We start from the raw sequence: 17,386 nt of genomic DNA, 5'->3' as shown, positions 1-17,386 counted from the left end.
AAATGAAGACCTTCAGTACTTTAGATAATTCTGTGAAAGTTAACAAACAAGCCATTATATTCCATTCTTCTTTCTCAATTTTTTTTTTTTACAGAGAAACTCAGAGAACTTTTTTTTCTTCTGGTTTAGAAGAGGGTAATTGAATTTTAAATACCTTTTTCTGCCAGCCTTAAAATCATATCTACCTATGAGAAAATGATTGTCCAATAATGAAAAAGAAAAAAGAAATTAGTCAAAACTTTAAGGAAATAAAGGTTTAGATTTTTTTTTTTTTTAAGTTTTTGGCCGCACCCCATGGCATGTGGGATCTTAGTTCCCCGACCAGGGATCGAACCCATGCCTCCTGCATTGGAAGGCAAATTCTTAACCACTGGACCACCAGGGAAGTCCCTAGATTTTTGTTTGATAAGCACCGTGTTCCATCTTGATTAATTGACTTTTTATTTTCCCTTATTAAAAAACTTCTCTGATTATTACATATGGCTTAATTGTCCTAAAATAATGTCATTATTGCAGTCTTCCCATGAGGGATTGCAGTGTGTTTAACAGACATGGTAGGAAAGGGAAAGGAACTCCACTTATTTCTCAGCCTGGATTTCTGCTCACATTCAAGAATCCCTCTGCTTACCTGGCCACCTTCAACTTGTAAATCCACAGGTTTTGATATGGAGATGAGAACTGCGGAGTTTTCAATTGTGTAAAGTGGGAACACAGCCCATTGACATCATGCCCAAGATGGTCAGTACGTGGTAGCTATCAAACTAGGGTTCTTGAAGGAAGAGCTTTATGTGGCCATCTCGCGTGTCAGGAAATTCAAGTGTGAAAAGATTGCAAAGGGATCTCATTGGCATTTACACAGGTCAACCAGTGCTGGTAGAGGCAGGATCAGGAGAAAGGTGTGTTTACCCTCGTTAACCCTAAAGGACACAGACCTTGAGTCTTGAGAGAACTAGAGATTCAAACTTATTAGTAAGATTAAGATAACCTAGTAAAGTGAACATCTAGATTTTTCCGGACTAATTGGGGTTATATGTGAGTGTATCTGAGCAAAAGTAAATTTTAATAATAATTATCCCTAGTTGTTCCACAGCACTCTCTTAGTCTTAGGATATACCATTCAATATTTCCCTAGGCAACTCTAAAGCTGTCCTCATTTTCGATATGTGTATATATACACACACTATAAATAATTTATGTTATATATATAAAACATTTAATTTGAAATGTACAGTTTTTGACTGTAAAATAAAGAAGACAAACTAGACACTTCAGCTAATAAAATATGCAATTAAGAAATTTTATGATGGGCCTAATCAATTGAGTTCATATAGCTCATGTTTCAGAGCAAGAAATTAGTTTCCCTGTGTTTGAAACCTGGTCCTATGAATTAATAACTATGCAACCTTGCCAACGTGCCTGAATTCCTCTGAGCTTCAGTTCTTATCAGCTACAAAATAGGATAATAAATAATACTGGACACATAGAGTTGCTTTGAGGATTAAATAATGTAACACATGAAAAGCACTTAGAACTCTGCCTGTGAAAAAGTAGCATTTCATAAATGTTAGCTGCTATTATTTCAATGTGCTTACTTTATAAAGTGCTTCTCATGACATAATGGTATGTCAGTACAATTAAGAGTTTTGCAGTTATACATTTTGATAGAGCATAATTCCTGGTGCAGAGTTGACATTCAATAATTTTGCTACATATGGGTGAAAAAATGACTAAAGTATGCATGTGAAATATAATTATTAATATTATAAATTAAAATATGTTGACTAATACATCTTTTTGAAGACATTTCAATAGTTCAGGCTATTTTAATATACACTGACATACCTAGAATTTTAGTAAAAATACATGAGTTTGAATTTGACATTATAATTTCCATCTTCAATCTTATTTTAAAATTTTGTGCATTCAATTTTTCAGAATTTGAAAAAGTAACAATTTTACCACTGTTCACTGTATTATGAATCTTAATCCCTAATATGTTTTTCCCATGGTCTCACCACTTGGATAATTAAGTCTAAAACAGACAGAAACTTTAAAGCTCATACTACACAATGTGTTTTTTTCTTAGTATACCTACTACAGGAACAGCCATGAATTCTAAAGTAGCAAACAGAGTTGGCTATTAACTTAAAAGTGGTCATATTCATTCTTCTTTTTTTTTTTTTTTTTGCGTTACACGGGCCTCTCACTGTTGTGGCCCCTCCCGCTGCAGAGCACAGGCTCCTGACGCGCAGGCTCAGCGGCCATGGCTCACGGGCCCAGCCGCTCCGCGGCATGTGGGATCCTCCCAGAACAGGGCACGAACCCACGTCCCCTGCATCGGCAGGCGGACTCCCAACCACTGTGCCACCAGGGAGGCCCCATATTCTTTCTTCTTATGTCATTAATTTAAAGAATGAAAATCATAAAGTATAAAGGGACATAATTTGCTAAAATAGTTTTGAATTTTGTTATAAAATATTTTAAACTTACTGAAAATTATAGAAAATACTGTCACAAATACCTGTGTTCTTGCTATCCAATTTTATCAAATCTTAACATTTTGCTATATTGGCTTCAGATTTTTTTAAATAAAAAATATATTTTAAGTACCCCTGAAGTCCTGTGAAACCATCCCCCTCTCCTCCTGAGATAACCACAAAATAGAGTTTAACATCTATAATTCCCAAGCTGTCTTATGATATTAATGTTTGTCATACATATATACAAGTCGACATAAATAATTTACAGTATTATTTCATGTAATTTTAACTTTATATCATGATAACTTACCATAGGTTTTCTTCTGCGAATTATTTGCTCAAGATTTTTTTTAAGATTTATCTATCTTGATAAATGAAGGTATATTTCATTTAATTTAACTGCTGCTTAAATTTCATTAAATAAATATATCATAATGTATTTATTATATTATTAACACACTATTAGAAACAATGTTGCAATGAACTTTAACAAATTCCTTTTGTACATGTGGGAGAATTTCTCTAAAGTAGAAGTGGAATTAAGTCAAAGTGGAATTTTCTGGGTACTTGAGTGCATAAACTTAACTAGACATAGACAAATTTACCTAAAAAGTATATGTACAAATGTATACTTTCTGTTCACAGTCTATGAAAGTTCCTGTGTCTTTGAATCATTGCCTATACATTTCCCCAGAATTATTTGCACTTTGTGCTGAATGACAAAATTGTCAAATCCTACTGTCTTTTTTTGTACTTTCAGATAGGTTGGTTACAAATGAGAATAGTGCTGCTTCATTTCTTAAATTGGATTCAGTTCACAGTGGCTGAAATGTGAGGTCTTAGGAGACATGAGCTCAGTGGTTCTCAGTGGTTCTCAATCTTGGCAATACTTTAGATTTACCTAGATCATTTTTAAAATTCTGATGCTCAAGCCTCACCCCAGATCTGTTAAATAAGACTCTCCTTGGGGGTGAAGGGCAGGGGGATGTGGGTGCCGTGCTAGTTGCCCCACCTACCACCCTGGGAACTCAGATCCCAAAGTGATCCTAATATGCAGTCAATGTTGGAAACTATTGCCCTTGTGTATGTCTGATAAGAAAGAGAATAAAGCCAGAGGGAGAAAAAAAGATACTTGGCTGTAGACCCATCTCTAAAAGTGAGTGGTGAAATGGAGCTTGATTCTTAATAGTTTTATCTAGAATGAATAAGTAAATTAGCATCTGGGGAACAATAGTAGGTATTCCAGAATTTGGCAATGCTTGAGACCAGGAATATAACAAGAGTTAGTCTGCCGACAGTTGGGAATAGAAATACAGATCCAGGGTCAGGATGCAGTACCTTTAGGGTAAGGCAGTTTATGAAGTCCAGGCACGTGAATGGACCCCAAACAAATAGGTTTGTTTTCTAGGCAGAAAATTTGGAAAAAGCCTGTGAGTGTTAGAGAAACGCTTTGTCTATGTGGGCACCATTGGCTCATAGCAAATAGCAATAATTCCAACCCCATTAACTGGTTGATGCCAGTTATAAATGTTTTGTCAAACTTAATTAGAATAAATTTTGAAAATAAGTTATGCTTAAACGTGTAAGATATAAGCTTCTAACTGGTGATCAGAGGGTATGGAAGAGTCAAGGATAAACTGAAATGCCCCAAATTATAATGAATGAGGAAAAGTTTTGATTTGGTTCATCATTTGTAACATAAGCTATTGACATAAACCAAGAATTTATATTTAATTAAGATTGTTTCATAACTAGATTAAGTATTCTACTTTACCAAGAGTGCCAAAATCTACTATAAATATAAGGTAACAAATGTTCATGGAATCTCAGCTATAGAAACAGCCATTTTTCATCCTTTCCTCAGTCAGTACAGTTATTTCAGCTTTTTACAGAAAAAAATGAATTGAAAGACCATTTGGCTTTGCTGACATGATCAGTTGCAAAACTATTGGAAAGTTAAATATCAAATTATTATTTATAGGACAAGAAGATATTGATGTTACTATATAGTTCATGTAATTATCTCACACATTCAGGAGAGGTTGATTTCTAAAATTGTATTCTAGTTAGAACACCTAAAAGCTTTTCTTTAAAAAAAAATACCTTAGGGAAAATAAAACTAAAGGCATCCAAAATATTTTTAAATTGTCATTGTGCATTCAACTTAAAATACAGTTTAAGACATGAGGATGATGAGACGATTACATAGTGATTCAAAACAAAATACCTTTAAATGTCTGCATGACCTTCAGGTTGACTATGAAGTCACCGGTCAAGGTAAATAATCAGGGTAATTCTTTCTCTTTTTCCAATTCAGTGCTGAGTACAAGAGAAGGACTAAATATGTTCAGAAAAGTCTTAATCCTGAGTGGAATCAAACAGTAATTTATAAAAGTATCTCCATGGAACAGGTATGCAATGATTATTTTCTATATGACAGATTCAGGCTAATATAAAAATAGTGATGATAGAATTATTGAAAGATTGTGATTCATATCCATTTTTCCATACAAACAAAAAAATAAGTAAAATACATGCAAGAAATATAGCCAGTCAAAGGAACTGGGTGCAGTTCGAAGATACAGTGAAAAAAATGTGCACATTTTGACAAAACAGCTAAAAAATAAGCAAAATGAATAAGACTAGTGGGACATTTTCCACTGATTATTTCAAAATTAAATATTTCAGTAGAGTGGGCTCTATCATATTTTGAGGGAAAATGTTTTCTAGCTAGCTGTATTTTGACTTTCATAATCAAAGAAAAAATAAGATTCAGATGCACTGAAATGAATTACCCCTCCTGGCAACAATTTAGGGATCATCTCTTTTCTAAATTGAGGCTTCCTACGGATCTGGCATTGTGCAACTAAACTGTACAGAAGAAAGTGTGAAGAAGACTAGTGTAAAGGATTATCACAACAAATAGATGACTCTAAGCAAAATTGCATCAATGTGTTTCTGAAAATCTTCATGTCATAACGTTGTATCAATAATAGAAAATAACTGATGGTTTATAAAGATGAATTCAGAGAGAAAAGAATACAAATAGAATAGGAAGGAGACATCCATGAAAACAATTTACAAATGAGTTGTCTTTCAAAATGAGGTTTCTGATTTATCCTTTGGAAGATTTCTAATTTGACTATGAAATTGAAGCTGGATATAAATTGTAATCTGGGTTCTTGAATTTAAAATAAGTTAAGTTCCCCTGCAGAAATAAGACAGTGCTACTAATGTGTTATGGCAATTTACTGAAACAAAAAACCTATAACCCAACTACTTTGAATAACCTAGACATTTTTGCAACCTATGAATTTCATGTATTTAAAGAGTATATATAGATTCTACTTGGTACTTTTAATAATGGGCAGGGGTAGAATAACATGAAATAAGTAAAAATCACCCTTTTTTTTGCAAAATAGTGAGGTATCTTATGATCAAATAGTTGGTTGGACCACAAAATGATTGACAGCTTACATAATATTGAATGTAAATATACAGTTTTATATAAACTTAAAGTATTTTTACCTAAGCGGAAAGAGTTCAAGGAATGGAAATATAAATGAGTCTATTATATAAGTATAATGAAAATTTATGATGAGAAATTAGGTTAATGACATTTTGATTTGAACTGTAGCTCAAGAAGAAAACACTGGAGGTGACAGTCTGGGATTATGATAGATTTTCTTCCAATGATTTTCTTGGTGAGGTGAGCCTATGGTTTCCTTTTTTTTATTTGCTTCATTATAAACCATCAATTAAATCTTTATGGAAAGCATATTTCTTAAGTGTATAAGATAACTGTTTCTGGATAAAATTCTTTGGTGGATAGAATTTATTTACAAATGACTCTTTGAATAGATGAATAGCAACTGGAGAAATAATTTTCACTTTACCACTTGATGTACTTTATAATTAATTTGCAAGATGAAATATTAATTGTTTTGATAGAAAGTTATATAATCATGCTGTGAATCCAAATGATTGTAAAAGATTTGAGATAAATGTATTGTATTATAAAATGAGCTGGATATTTTTTTCAAATGCATTTTCAGTTTATTTAATTGCTATTCCTCATTGCACGTATGAATGACTTGATGTGACATTTTGCATATTTCTTTTAAGTGTCCCACAAAACATCTCAAAATATTTTAAGAAGCAAAACTAGAAATAGGAGAAAACAGTAAAAACAATTTTTATAAATTCACAAGGAATGTAACCTAATTATGAAATGTGGCAAGATGGTCAGATTCTGTGATATTTTTCATCTGTCATATTCCAAAAATACATATTTTGTTTAGTTATCTTTGCTTAAAGCAGAAGTTATGAATTAATGTTAAAAAAATAAATCTCTGAAAATATATAACACCTTAGAAAATACAATATCATTTTTATAGAGGCAATAGAAAACAGTTGAGTAGTCTAGGTGACATGAGGTCTTGTTTGGCTCCTACACTGTGTACCTCTTTCCCATCAAAACTAGATCATTTGAACTTCACCTGCAGGCTCCATGCGGTATAGCCACTTGGACTAATGTTGGTCTTAGACAGGACTACTCTAGAGTATGGTTATATCTGATTTATTGTCCTCTTTCAAAAAGCTGATTTATTGAAGTCCTTATAATTTTTTGTTTACATGAACCTAAAGCATATATCAATTGTGTGGTTTTATTTTTTAATATCTGCTCAAATATAAGATGCCAACTACTGTAAAATGCACCATTGTTTATGTACCACTAAGAAAGAAAAAATGTTGCCAATTAAACCATGACACAGCGCTTTCTTATTGTAAACTGTTGGTAATATCTCTGTTTCAAATGTGAAGTAAAGTATGTTTTAAAATAGAGGGAATAAGTTAGTAATCGAAAATTAGCCATTCTTTTTCATTTTGTCCCTCTTGTAACTAAAATAAAACAATCTGCAAAAAAACACTAGCCCAGTTTAAGAATATCATGTGTCCATTTAACAAAAGAAGACTTTATTTCATAAAGAGATTGACTTGTGACTCTACCTTTTTGCATCATCTCCAAATAATTTAATTAATAGTCAGAGATGTCATACAGTTCAATTTAACCAAACGTTTATACAGCATCTGGTATGCATAAGACATTCTCAGTATCATGGGTGAAGAAAAATGAGGAAGACCTCATCATCCTAAAGGTTATACTATAATCTTTGACTTATGTCCTTGAATAAGTTTCAGATCACAGAAAAAAACAACAAATGAATTACAGCTTAATCCATAAATTTTATTCACTTATTGCACTTTTTTTCAGGTATTGATTGATTTATCTAGCACATCTCACCTCGATAACACGCCTAGGTGGTATCCTCTCAAAGAACAGACTGAAAGCATTGATCATGGCAAGTCCCATTCCAGTCAAAGCAGCCAGCAGTCCCCAAAGCCGTCTGTCATCAAAAGCAGAAGCCATGGTATCTTCCCTGACCCATCCAAGGGTAGGAGATATTTCAAGTAGAAAAAAGCTTTTGTCTGTTTGTTTACTCAGTATCTTCTTGAATATGAGTGCCTGTATATTTAATATCTTTTGAAAGGTATTATATTGGGAAATATTTAATATAATATCATGCAAAGAGTAATGGATATGGAATCAGGAGAAAGGGGCTTTAGTCTCAGATCAGCCCATAATTAGGTTGATGCCTTTGTGATCTTCACCTCTCTGGTTCTCTGTTTTTCAACCTATAAAATAGAGGAGGTTGGGTTATATGAGCTATTGGGTCTTTTTCAGCTCCCAAAATCTAGGTTAATATGACTTTATAAAATACGTTGGGGTATTTCATAAAGAAAACATAAAAGTCCTCAACAGTTCATTGACTAGACATAATCATCATTACCATTTATGAATGTTTCTTCTGTTTAAATCCCTATTTTTTCATATGTATATTCTTACTCATAAATCATATATGTAATATATGGACATAAACAGTTTTGCATTCTGCTTTTTAATTATATCAAAAACATTTTCCTCATGTCATCAAAACAATTGGTGTGCTGAAAATTACTTAAACCTTTCCTAAGTGGTGCATTCAAACTAATTCTATGATTTTTTTAACTACTGTTATTATTTTTTAATTGCAGCAGCATACATTGGGTTTGGCAATATGCACAGCTTTCCCATTGGAATGAACTTTTCCTTTGGGAGGTTCATTAACCACTTATCTTACAACACAACAGTAATCTTCATCATAAAATGAGTTAACTGCCTGTATGAGAGAACCATGTAGTATCTTTCCAGGATATGCTGAGATATTTATAAATATTAAATAAAAATTTTTATATTGGATCTGAGTATTCCTTCCTTTTCCCCTCTTCTCAGGAAGTACAGCAAATTGAAAAGTGGTTCTTTGCAATTTGGATTGGAAATGCAAGTGTTCTAGGAGATGAAAAACTGAGGTCACGTCCAGGAGGCCACTGAGTTGATACAATAAACCACTGACTACAATAAGTGCTATAGATTACTTATGAGTTGTATAGATCATTTCTGGATTCCACTTAGCCAGATCAGCTCTGCACTAATTAACATTCTGGAAGATGATTGGTATAAAGTCCTCTCTCTCTATGACTACCACAGTAAATGTGTGATCTTATATATACATTCTCTAAAACCACCTGAGATGATGATATAATACAGTCCCCACTTCCATGTATCCCAGTGACTCACACACCTTTCTCCAGGGATTTTACTTAAAAACTCCTCCGCTGGCAGTGTCAGCCTATTGTTTCTTACCTGGTCCCTACTAGAATTAGCAGAGTTGCTTGGTGAAACTGTAAGTTAATATGTTCATTTATATGAGACCACTTAGAATGTACTCATTCCTCTTCTCAAACCTCTCTTCTCAAGATTATCATCCTCTTGCCTTTCCTCCCAAACATTGTCTCCCAAGTGTTGAATCACATCGCTGTATGGTGAGCAGTTGCATAAAAAGAAACAGGATTAACTTAAATCTTAGACGGTTTCAAACTGTGTGAGACCCAGCTTGACAGGAGGAATGCTGAAGCAAATTTAACTCATGTTTTACCCTTTTGTAACCAGACATGCAGGTTCCCACCATTGAGAAATCCCATAGTAGTCCCGGTAGCTCGAAATCCTCATCCGAAGGCCATCTCCGCTCTCATGGACCATCTCGCAGTCAAAGCAAAACCAGCGTCACTCAGACCCACTTGGAAGATGCAGGGGCTGCTATAGCCGCTGCCGAAGCCGCCGTGCAACAACTCCGCCTTCAACCAAGTAAAAGACGCAAATAAATTCCTCAGCATGGCAGCTTAATGTTCATCTGTTGCCTTTCTTTCCTGCTGTCCTTCCTCATTTGCTTTGTTTTGTGCATTCCCTGCTCCCTCTGTTCTCTGTCCCTTTGTCTGTGTAGGAACAGTATCGATACATAAATATGCTCTCTCTCATTTAGTTCTTTTTTGTTTTAATTTACATAGAACGAAAAAAAAACTGGCTGTTTCTCCTTTGTCTCCACCATCCATCCAACCTGGCTCATAGTATTTGGTAGCTGTGTCTGTGATGTGTGCAGGCAAAACTATGTTGTGTGTCCTTTTTGTGTGCACTTAAATATCCTTTAGAATACAAGAATTATAAGCACAAGTGGCTGCCAGTTTTCCAGGCATTACACCAATAAAAGGCACACACATAAGCATTTTGAGCAGATTAGCAATGAGAGTCTCACCTCTGAAAAACGCTAAAAAATTTTAGGCAGAAGAGTCATGTAACCAACAGTCAAGTTCTAGAACCTAGGGGAAATGGAAAAACCATTTTACGCTTAAAATTTTTAATAAATTGTGCATGTGAAATAATGAGGCTTTCCACGTGAGAAACTTTGTAGTCTTTTGGGGAAAAAAAAATCTATAAAGAAAATAATGTTTCCTATATTCTCAAAAAAGTATGTAGTATTAATGTATGTCTAAGCATATTCGATGAGGCCATGTTACCTCATTAAGAAACACAGTTGGGTCCATTGTGTTGGATCACACTTTGTATATGATACAAGAGAATTTATAGGGTTATTCTTTCTAACCATTGGAAATCCTTTGGAAGCCAAGATATCAATTAAAGCATAACAATTCACCCATCTTAACTGCTGTAATTTCAACTGATAGAATTATATAAGAACTTAGTGAGTACAGAGACTTTAAAAATGTAGGGGCACTGTTAATTCCAAGAGGCATCAGCCAAACAACGGAGATAGATGAATGTTCTCCCCATCTCCCAAAGTCATCATTTCCAAAGAAACAGCCAGTTTTAACCCCCTTTAGTGCTGTGCATGTGGTGTCATTTTGGCATTTGAAAACACAACTTACTTCGATAGAGCAAAAGATCACTTCTGTTTGCATGAATAACATTCAAGCTGGTTCCATCTGAGGATACATACTCTGGGTTTCCATTTCACCCACACTACCACAGCAGCACATAAAAGCGGTCAGTCTTATCATGCCAGGAAGCAGCACAGACACAGCATAGCAGGAGTCCTCCCCATTCAAAGAACTCAGTCTGATAATCTGCCTCCACCAGCTAATGGCAACCAAGACCAAAGCCAGCTAGCCCTCAGGAAGGTGATGTCTGATGGACCAGTCAAGCCAGAAGGAGGTGAGCAGAAAGACGCTATTCAAAGCACACAGCAAGAACATCCCCAAATTTAAAGCCCTCATCTTTTAATTTTTAGAGATTGTCTGATAAAGTATGTTTATCCACTTTTTAATGTGCTTTTGTGGGCATGGCATTTCAGGACTTCATCATCACTGTGTAAGTCCCAAGATCAGTCCCATAATATATTGACTACAGTGATTTGTATTTTTCTATGCACTGGGCATCTTTTAACTTTTGTTGGGAAATAGATTAACAGTATTCATATTGCAGAATGGAACGCATGCTACTAACATAATCTGTTCAAGCATGACTATAACTATGTTGCACTGTGATAAAAGTTTAAACTGCTCACAATTCGAGTTAGCATACCAGTTGGAATGTAGATCAGTTTTTGTTGAATATTATTTCAAGTGTAACTTTTTTAAAAATTCAGTGGATTTTGGAAATTCTTAGAGGAAAGTAAAGGAAAAAATTGTTAATGCACTCATTCACCTTTACATGGTGAAAGTTCTTTCTTGATCCTACGAACACATTTTTTCCACTCATGTTTCCGTAGTTGTCAAGTGTATCAGATGTGTTGGGCATGTGAATATCCAAGTGCCTGTGTACTAAATAAAGTATCTTTATTTCATTCATAAACCATTGGGTTCTGAGCCATTGTTATATGATGCAGCTTAAAATGAGTGTGTCAGTTTTTGCTTTCTCATTTGATTCCTTGCAATAGAGAATTTAAAGTTACTGCTTCGTTGCTAATGCGAGCTATAATGATAGAATATTGAGTTGCAGGACAAAGTTTCATGTCGGAAACATAAGATAGATGGGGAATTATTACCAAATAAAAGTACCAGAGCTTACATAAACATGCAAATAAATAACGGGCTAATCTAGGCAATGCTTCCACTCTTCCTTTCTTGCACATCTGATCTACTTCACAATCCTCTCAGCTTTCTGGATAGAGGAAGACAAATCCAACGAGTCTTGCTCTGGACAGGCACCTAGACTTGATTCTATGGCTTTGTTAGGAAGGAAAGCAAGTTAATATCTGTCCCTAACTTGACACCAACAATTTGTGGAATTTTCCCCAAGAAAGAATGCCACTCACTGCCAGTGACAGGGATCAAACCAGGGTGATTATAAAATTATCTTCATTGTAATTCAAATTTAAATTTAATTTTAATACAAAAACATATATCAAAGAAAGGATTAAAAAAATGATAGCAGTGTTTGCCCCCTTAAGTCCCTTCCAGCCCTAAAACACTTGATTCTATGATTCTGTACTTTCCACAAACTAAAATTAAGACTTGTACTTTCCTATTGCATTTCTCTGTATTCTCAGAAATTTTTTAAATTTAATATGCTTTTGTCCCAACTAATCAGATATTTAGGAGCAACGGAGGATGTATGATGTGGCAGTACAAAGGCCAAACCACTGTGTTGTTCCTTGAATTAGCAGACAATTAAGGAAACAGCTTAAATATTAAGATAATTGTGAATATGCATTTACTCAGCCCAGTTTATAGACTATCACCAAAGCAGTTTCCCTTTTCTAGTTAGCCTTACTAGTACTGTCCAACAGTACTTAAAATTCCACCTCTCACCTTTTTTTCCATCAAATAAGTTCAGTTGATTTCTTACTTTATTTTCTTACTGCAAATATTTCATAATTGTAAATGTCACAGTAGTCAAATGCTTCTCTTATTTCACTCTCTTTTTAATTATCATGATTTAAGTATTCCTATGATACTTTGTCCTAGTTTTCCTAGATGTGGGTCTTAAAATTTGCAGCAAAATGCATTTAACTCCCTTTCTTTGAATAATGCTCTAATGGATATTCTCATACATTTAGAATAGTTCTTCACATTGTGCAAAGTGTTTCATCTCCCATTTTCTCATTTTGTCACACCTAGTGGATGAGGGATTCGTTGCAGATATTTTCGTTTCTGTTTTCTGAGTGAGCCATCAGAGAGTCGGGGTGTGTGTGTGGCAGCATGACTGATGAAGAACGCATACCTGGAAATTGTCAGAATCGGCAATCTAACCCTTGTTTATGACTGTACCTAATAAGGCTTTGTTTTTTAAATACATTGGCTCCTTTGAAATCAAACTCTCCTGATTTCACTAAAAACAATTGTCATTTACTTATTTGCTGTTTACACTCCAGTCCTTACAAATGATTAGAGGTTGCTAGAAATTATGGCGGAATACAATTTAGACTTGGTCTACCTACTTGATCCTCTTTTCTGAAGGCTGATAATTAAGCTGCCACAAACCAGGGAAGTAAAACCCTCCCACTGCACAAGCAGAGTGCAGCAGTAATCAGGTTCTGTAGAGGAAACTGTGTGTACATCTGCAGTCATTGCTATCAAGGGTGACGAAATTGCCCCTAAAGAGCTTTTCATATATATATATATATATTGGTGAGCTTTTCAGCAGATTTCTGCTTGAAGTAGCAGAAAATATGGGTCAGGTAAGAATTATGGAGTAAGAAAGGAAGAACTTTTTCTCTCCCTCCAGGGTTTAGTTGCATGCTAGGGAACCTGAAGGACAGGATTTAGACAGATTGTGCTAGATCATCCTGATACCTAAACAACTCTACATTTGTATTTAGAAATCCCTGGAAATGTTTTTTTCCAAGCCAGTTGGTTTGGTGGAATTACAGGCCTGGCTATTTTAGAAGGTAACGCCAACCAGGGAAAAGAGTTTCAAGATAGGTTGTTTTTTAAATCCATACCCAAACTAAAACAAATTGAAGTATTTTTACAACCTTGAAAATGAATTTAGTTGCTATGGAATATATTACATTATATATATATATATATATATATATATATATATATATATATATATATATATATATATATATATATTAAGGGCATTTTAAAATTCCTGAGCTGTTTTTGTTTGATGCTGAGATTTTAGGTAAGCTTTAAATTTAGAAACACTCATATAGGATGGATAGAAGTATCCCTCCACCCTGGGCAGTAAGATGAGAGCTTGGAGAGGTTAGTAAGAAGATGAATCTTTGACTGAGTTATGTGAGGAGCTATGACTGAAGGTCCCTTGTTGTGGCCGAATCGTAGGAGAAGGTCCTGAAGCTACTTCCACAGACCGCTGTTGGAAACTCCACTTTCCGTAAGGCTCCTTTGTGGCACCTGTCAAAGAAGAGTTTCCTATCCATATTGCCGTGGTGAACTCTGACTAAGCCATGTCTCTGTGAGAGCTGCTGTCTTGGGCAAGTGGTATGGGTGGCTGGTTGGGAAACAGGGCGGGCACTGGGAGTGGAGAGAAGTGTTGGTTACAAAGGCAGTAGCTGATCAGTGGTCCATTCTCTTCTGACCGGAAGCAGATGGTCACTTTTGATCAGAAGGAATTTGGCGTTCTCTGTTTCTGGAAAGGAGAGGGTTCAAAAGGGAAAGAAATCAGAATGAGATCATTTGGAGATGAAGTCTTCTGGAATGTGTGTAAGAGGTTAATAAAAACAGACAACATTCCTCATTTCAATGTGTTTGTGCAAAGAAAGGCAGCAGAGAAAAGCTTTTAAAAGGAAACTTTGGATAGTTTAAAATAAAAAGAAAACAAACTGTAATGATGTGAACACAGCAAATAGCCAGCAAAAATCTGAGAGAATCAAATTGGATTTCAGCTTTCAAAGTTTTCTGCCTATTTCTCTGGGGGCAAGGGTTGTATTTCTTTGTTGTCTCTGAAAATCAAAGTGTTCTTCTAAAGTTTTGGGTTTTTAAGAGTTTCCATATTTTCTTAGATTGGTTATGCATTTTCAAATCTTCCTATAGTCATTTAACATTCATTGCCAGAAATATCTCTGCTGCACATGCAGAGGCACAGACAGTAAATATATAGCTCTGAACATATGACACTGTCTCTTGTTGATGCACCTTCCTTCCCAAAGGTGAATTCACTGACGTATCATGAATGGATACTTTTGTTCTTTTCTAGTAGTAGCCATGTGTGTCAAGCCATCCACGTAAGGAATTACTGGTTCATACTGAGGACTTCTATGTTCATTTCATCTGATATGAATAGCAAGACCAGCTGGCCTATCTAAGTATCAAACTTGGCTTTAGTATTGCTGTGCCTTTGTCACGTGATCTAACTATGGGCCTATGTGATTGAGCGGGACTATTAATACATGATCCTAGAAGAGAAAGGCCTAATTTTTAACATGTCAAAGTCCCTTAAATGCTATTTATGACATGTCTTTAACAATGTTAAACTTATTTTTTGATTGCAAATTATTTTATTTTAGGTTTAAACAAATTTATTTTTTAAAAGTTAATTTACCAAATTACCAGCAGAGAGCAAGACCCAGAGCAAATGAGACAGGCAAGGAAATGCTGATGGAGGAAAGAAATGAGAAGCGTGGAGCATGAGAAGGCTGATGGGGACACAGTGCGGGACCACGGACAGAGGGTACAATCTGAGCTTGGGGCTGGGAACGTTATCGCCTGGGTAGGAAGGATCCTGGAACTGGGTGAAGTGCCACCTGGGGAGAGGTGGAAGAATGCCAAAGGCTAATAGGTAGCTGCTTAACAACATTGCCTAATTGCAGATATCTATCCATAAATTACTTGATTTTTTTCCCACTTTTCATCCGAATGTACTACATTATGTAAAACCATGATATTTCACCCATTCTCTGTTGTGCAAGATAATCTTTGGGAGGGAGGGGGACATAGGGGGATGGGATAGGATGAAAGGAATCTTTATGTATAACAAGTCAGACTGTGAAAAATAGCCTTTTTTATTTTATTACTTTGTTGAGTCTGTAAATATATATTTTAATCATTGAGGTGACAAAAAAAACTTACGGATTTCAAATGAAAACATTTCAGCAATATTTTGATTGGGGTATTACAGTTTTCAGATGTATAAAGAGAAATAATGTAGATAGAACCATAGCTTTATACCTCAATGTGTTTTAAAATACTGAAAGATAAAATTAATTAAATGATCATTTGAACAGAAACTAATCAAAATATTAATATTACAAATCAAACAAGAACAGATAAGATTTTAAGAAGAAAATGCTTGATGAAAATCAGGAGGTAGGAATTCCCTGGTGGTCCAGTAGTTATGACTCCACACTCTCAACTGCCAAGGGCCTGGGTTCAATCCCTGGTTGGGAAACTAAGATCCCACAAGCCTCAAAGTGTGGCCAAAAAAAAAAAAAAAAAAAAAAAAAAAAAAAAAAATTAGAGAAAAAGTCAGGAGGTAGGTCCCTATTTTTAAACATAAGAAAGACAATGGAATAAAATTTCTACTTCTACTTTATTTGTTCTTAAAAGAACACAGAAGCAAAATCTACTTTTCCTCACTAAGACATTTGAAATTAAAAACCACATTATTTTAAGTTCTATAGGTCACATTTTTTTCAAAGATCTTATAGCTTTTATTTTTATTAAAAAAATTTTTTTGAAGTATAGTTGATTTACAATGTTGTGTTAGTTTCTGGTATACAGCAAAGTGATTCAGTTATACATACAGGTCACATTATATTTTTATCTGACTCTTTAGGTAAAATGAGGTCGGAATCTAAAGAGAGAGAAAATGTAATTTTTATACTACACAATTCAAATTTCTTTCTATATGGATATATATATACTTTCTATATATACTTTTAGTTTGCTGTAAAGCATTCTCATTGCTACTGACATTTTTAAAGTAAATAACTACTTTGGCTCCATCCAACTATTAATGTACAAGAAAATTGAAGAGACAGTGTAGAGAAAAGCCGTTTTGGGAAGAATTTGCATTGTTTTATGCCTGCTAAATTTCATTATTTACTCTGGATTTCTGTGTAATAAAGTTTTTTGTGTGTTTTTTTAGGCAAAAATAGAACAGACAAGCAAATTTTTATGATACATATAATATTTAACTCAGACCTTATAATTCTAGAGTTGTGAAGTTCTGGGTGAAACAAATTCTGAAGAACCTTAGAGAAATTAAAAGGGTGATGATAATAATAATAAATCTTTTCAAGTAAGGCATTAGAACTTGATTTTTTTACTGCAGAAAATAAAAAATAAAAGACACCATAGAATGATTGTCATGTATATACTGGTTTAAGATGATTGTCAAAAAAAGCTGGTGCTAATTGTTTCTTTTTTTTTTTTTTCATTTTCACAGTTCACACTTCATTTTCATCACTGTAGATGTAGACCAGTGATTCTCAAAGTGTGTCCATTGATCCCTAGGTGTCCCAGAGACCTTTTCAGGACTCTACAAGGTCAAAAAATTCTTAAGACTCTTAAGATGTTATTTGTCTTTTTTACTCTCATTC

The 17,386-nt window shown here is 34.5% G+C and overlaps 1 protein-coding gene across 1 annotated transcript in view; it reads left to right on the top strand.

The window, feature by feature from the left end:
- Positions 1 to 17,386, top strand: part of PCLO (piccolo presynaptic cytomatrix protein) — a 387,939-nt gene that overhangs the window by 306,497 nt on the left and 64,056 nt on the right. The window contains 4 exon segments of the mRNA XM_060107659.1: positions 4,798 to 4,891; positions 6,118 to 6,189; positions 7,756 to 7,936; positions 9,532 to 9,726. Coding sequence (XP_059963642.1) covers positions 4,798 to 4,891; positions 6,118 to 6,189; positions 7,756 to 7,936; positions 9,532 to 9,726 — 542 coding nt within the window.

The sequence above is a fragment of the Mesoplodon densirostris genome, chromosome 9, assembly GCF_025265405.1.
Source record: "Mesoplodon densirostris isolate mMesDen1 chromosome 9, mMesDen1 primary haplotype, whole genome shotgun sequence".
Classification (NCBI taxonomy): Eukaryota; Metazoa; Chordata; class Mammalia; order Artiodactyla; family Ziphiidae; genus Mesoplodon; species Mesoplodon densirostris.
The sequence above is the reverse complement of the archived record's forward strand: the minus strand, read 5'-3'. Positions and strand labels throughout refer to the sequence as shown.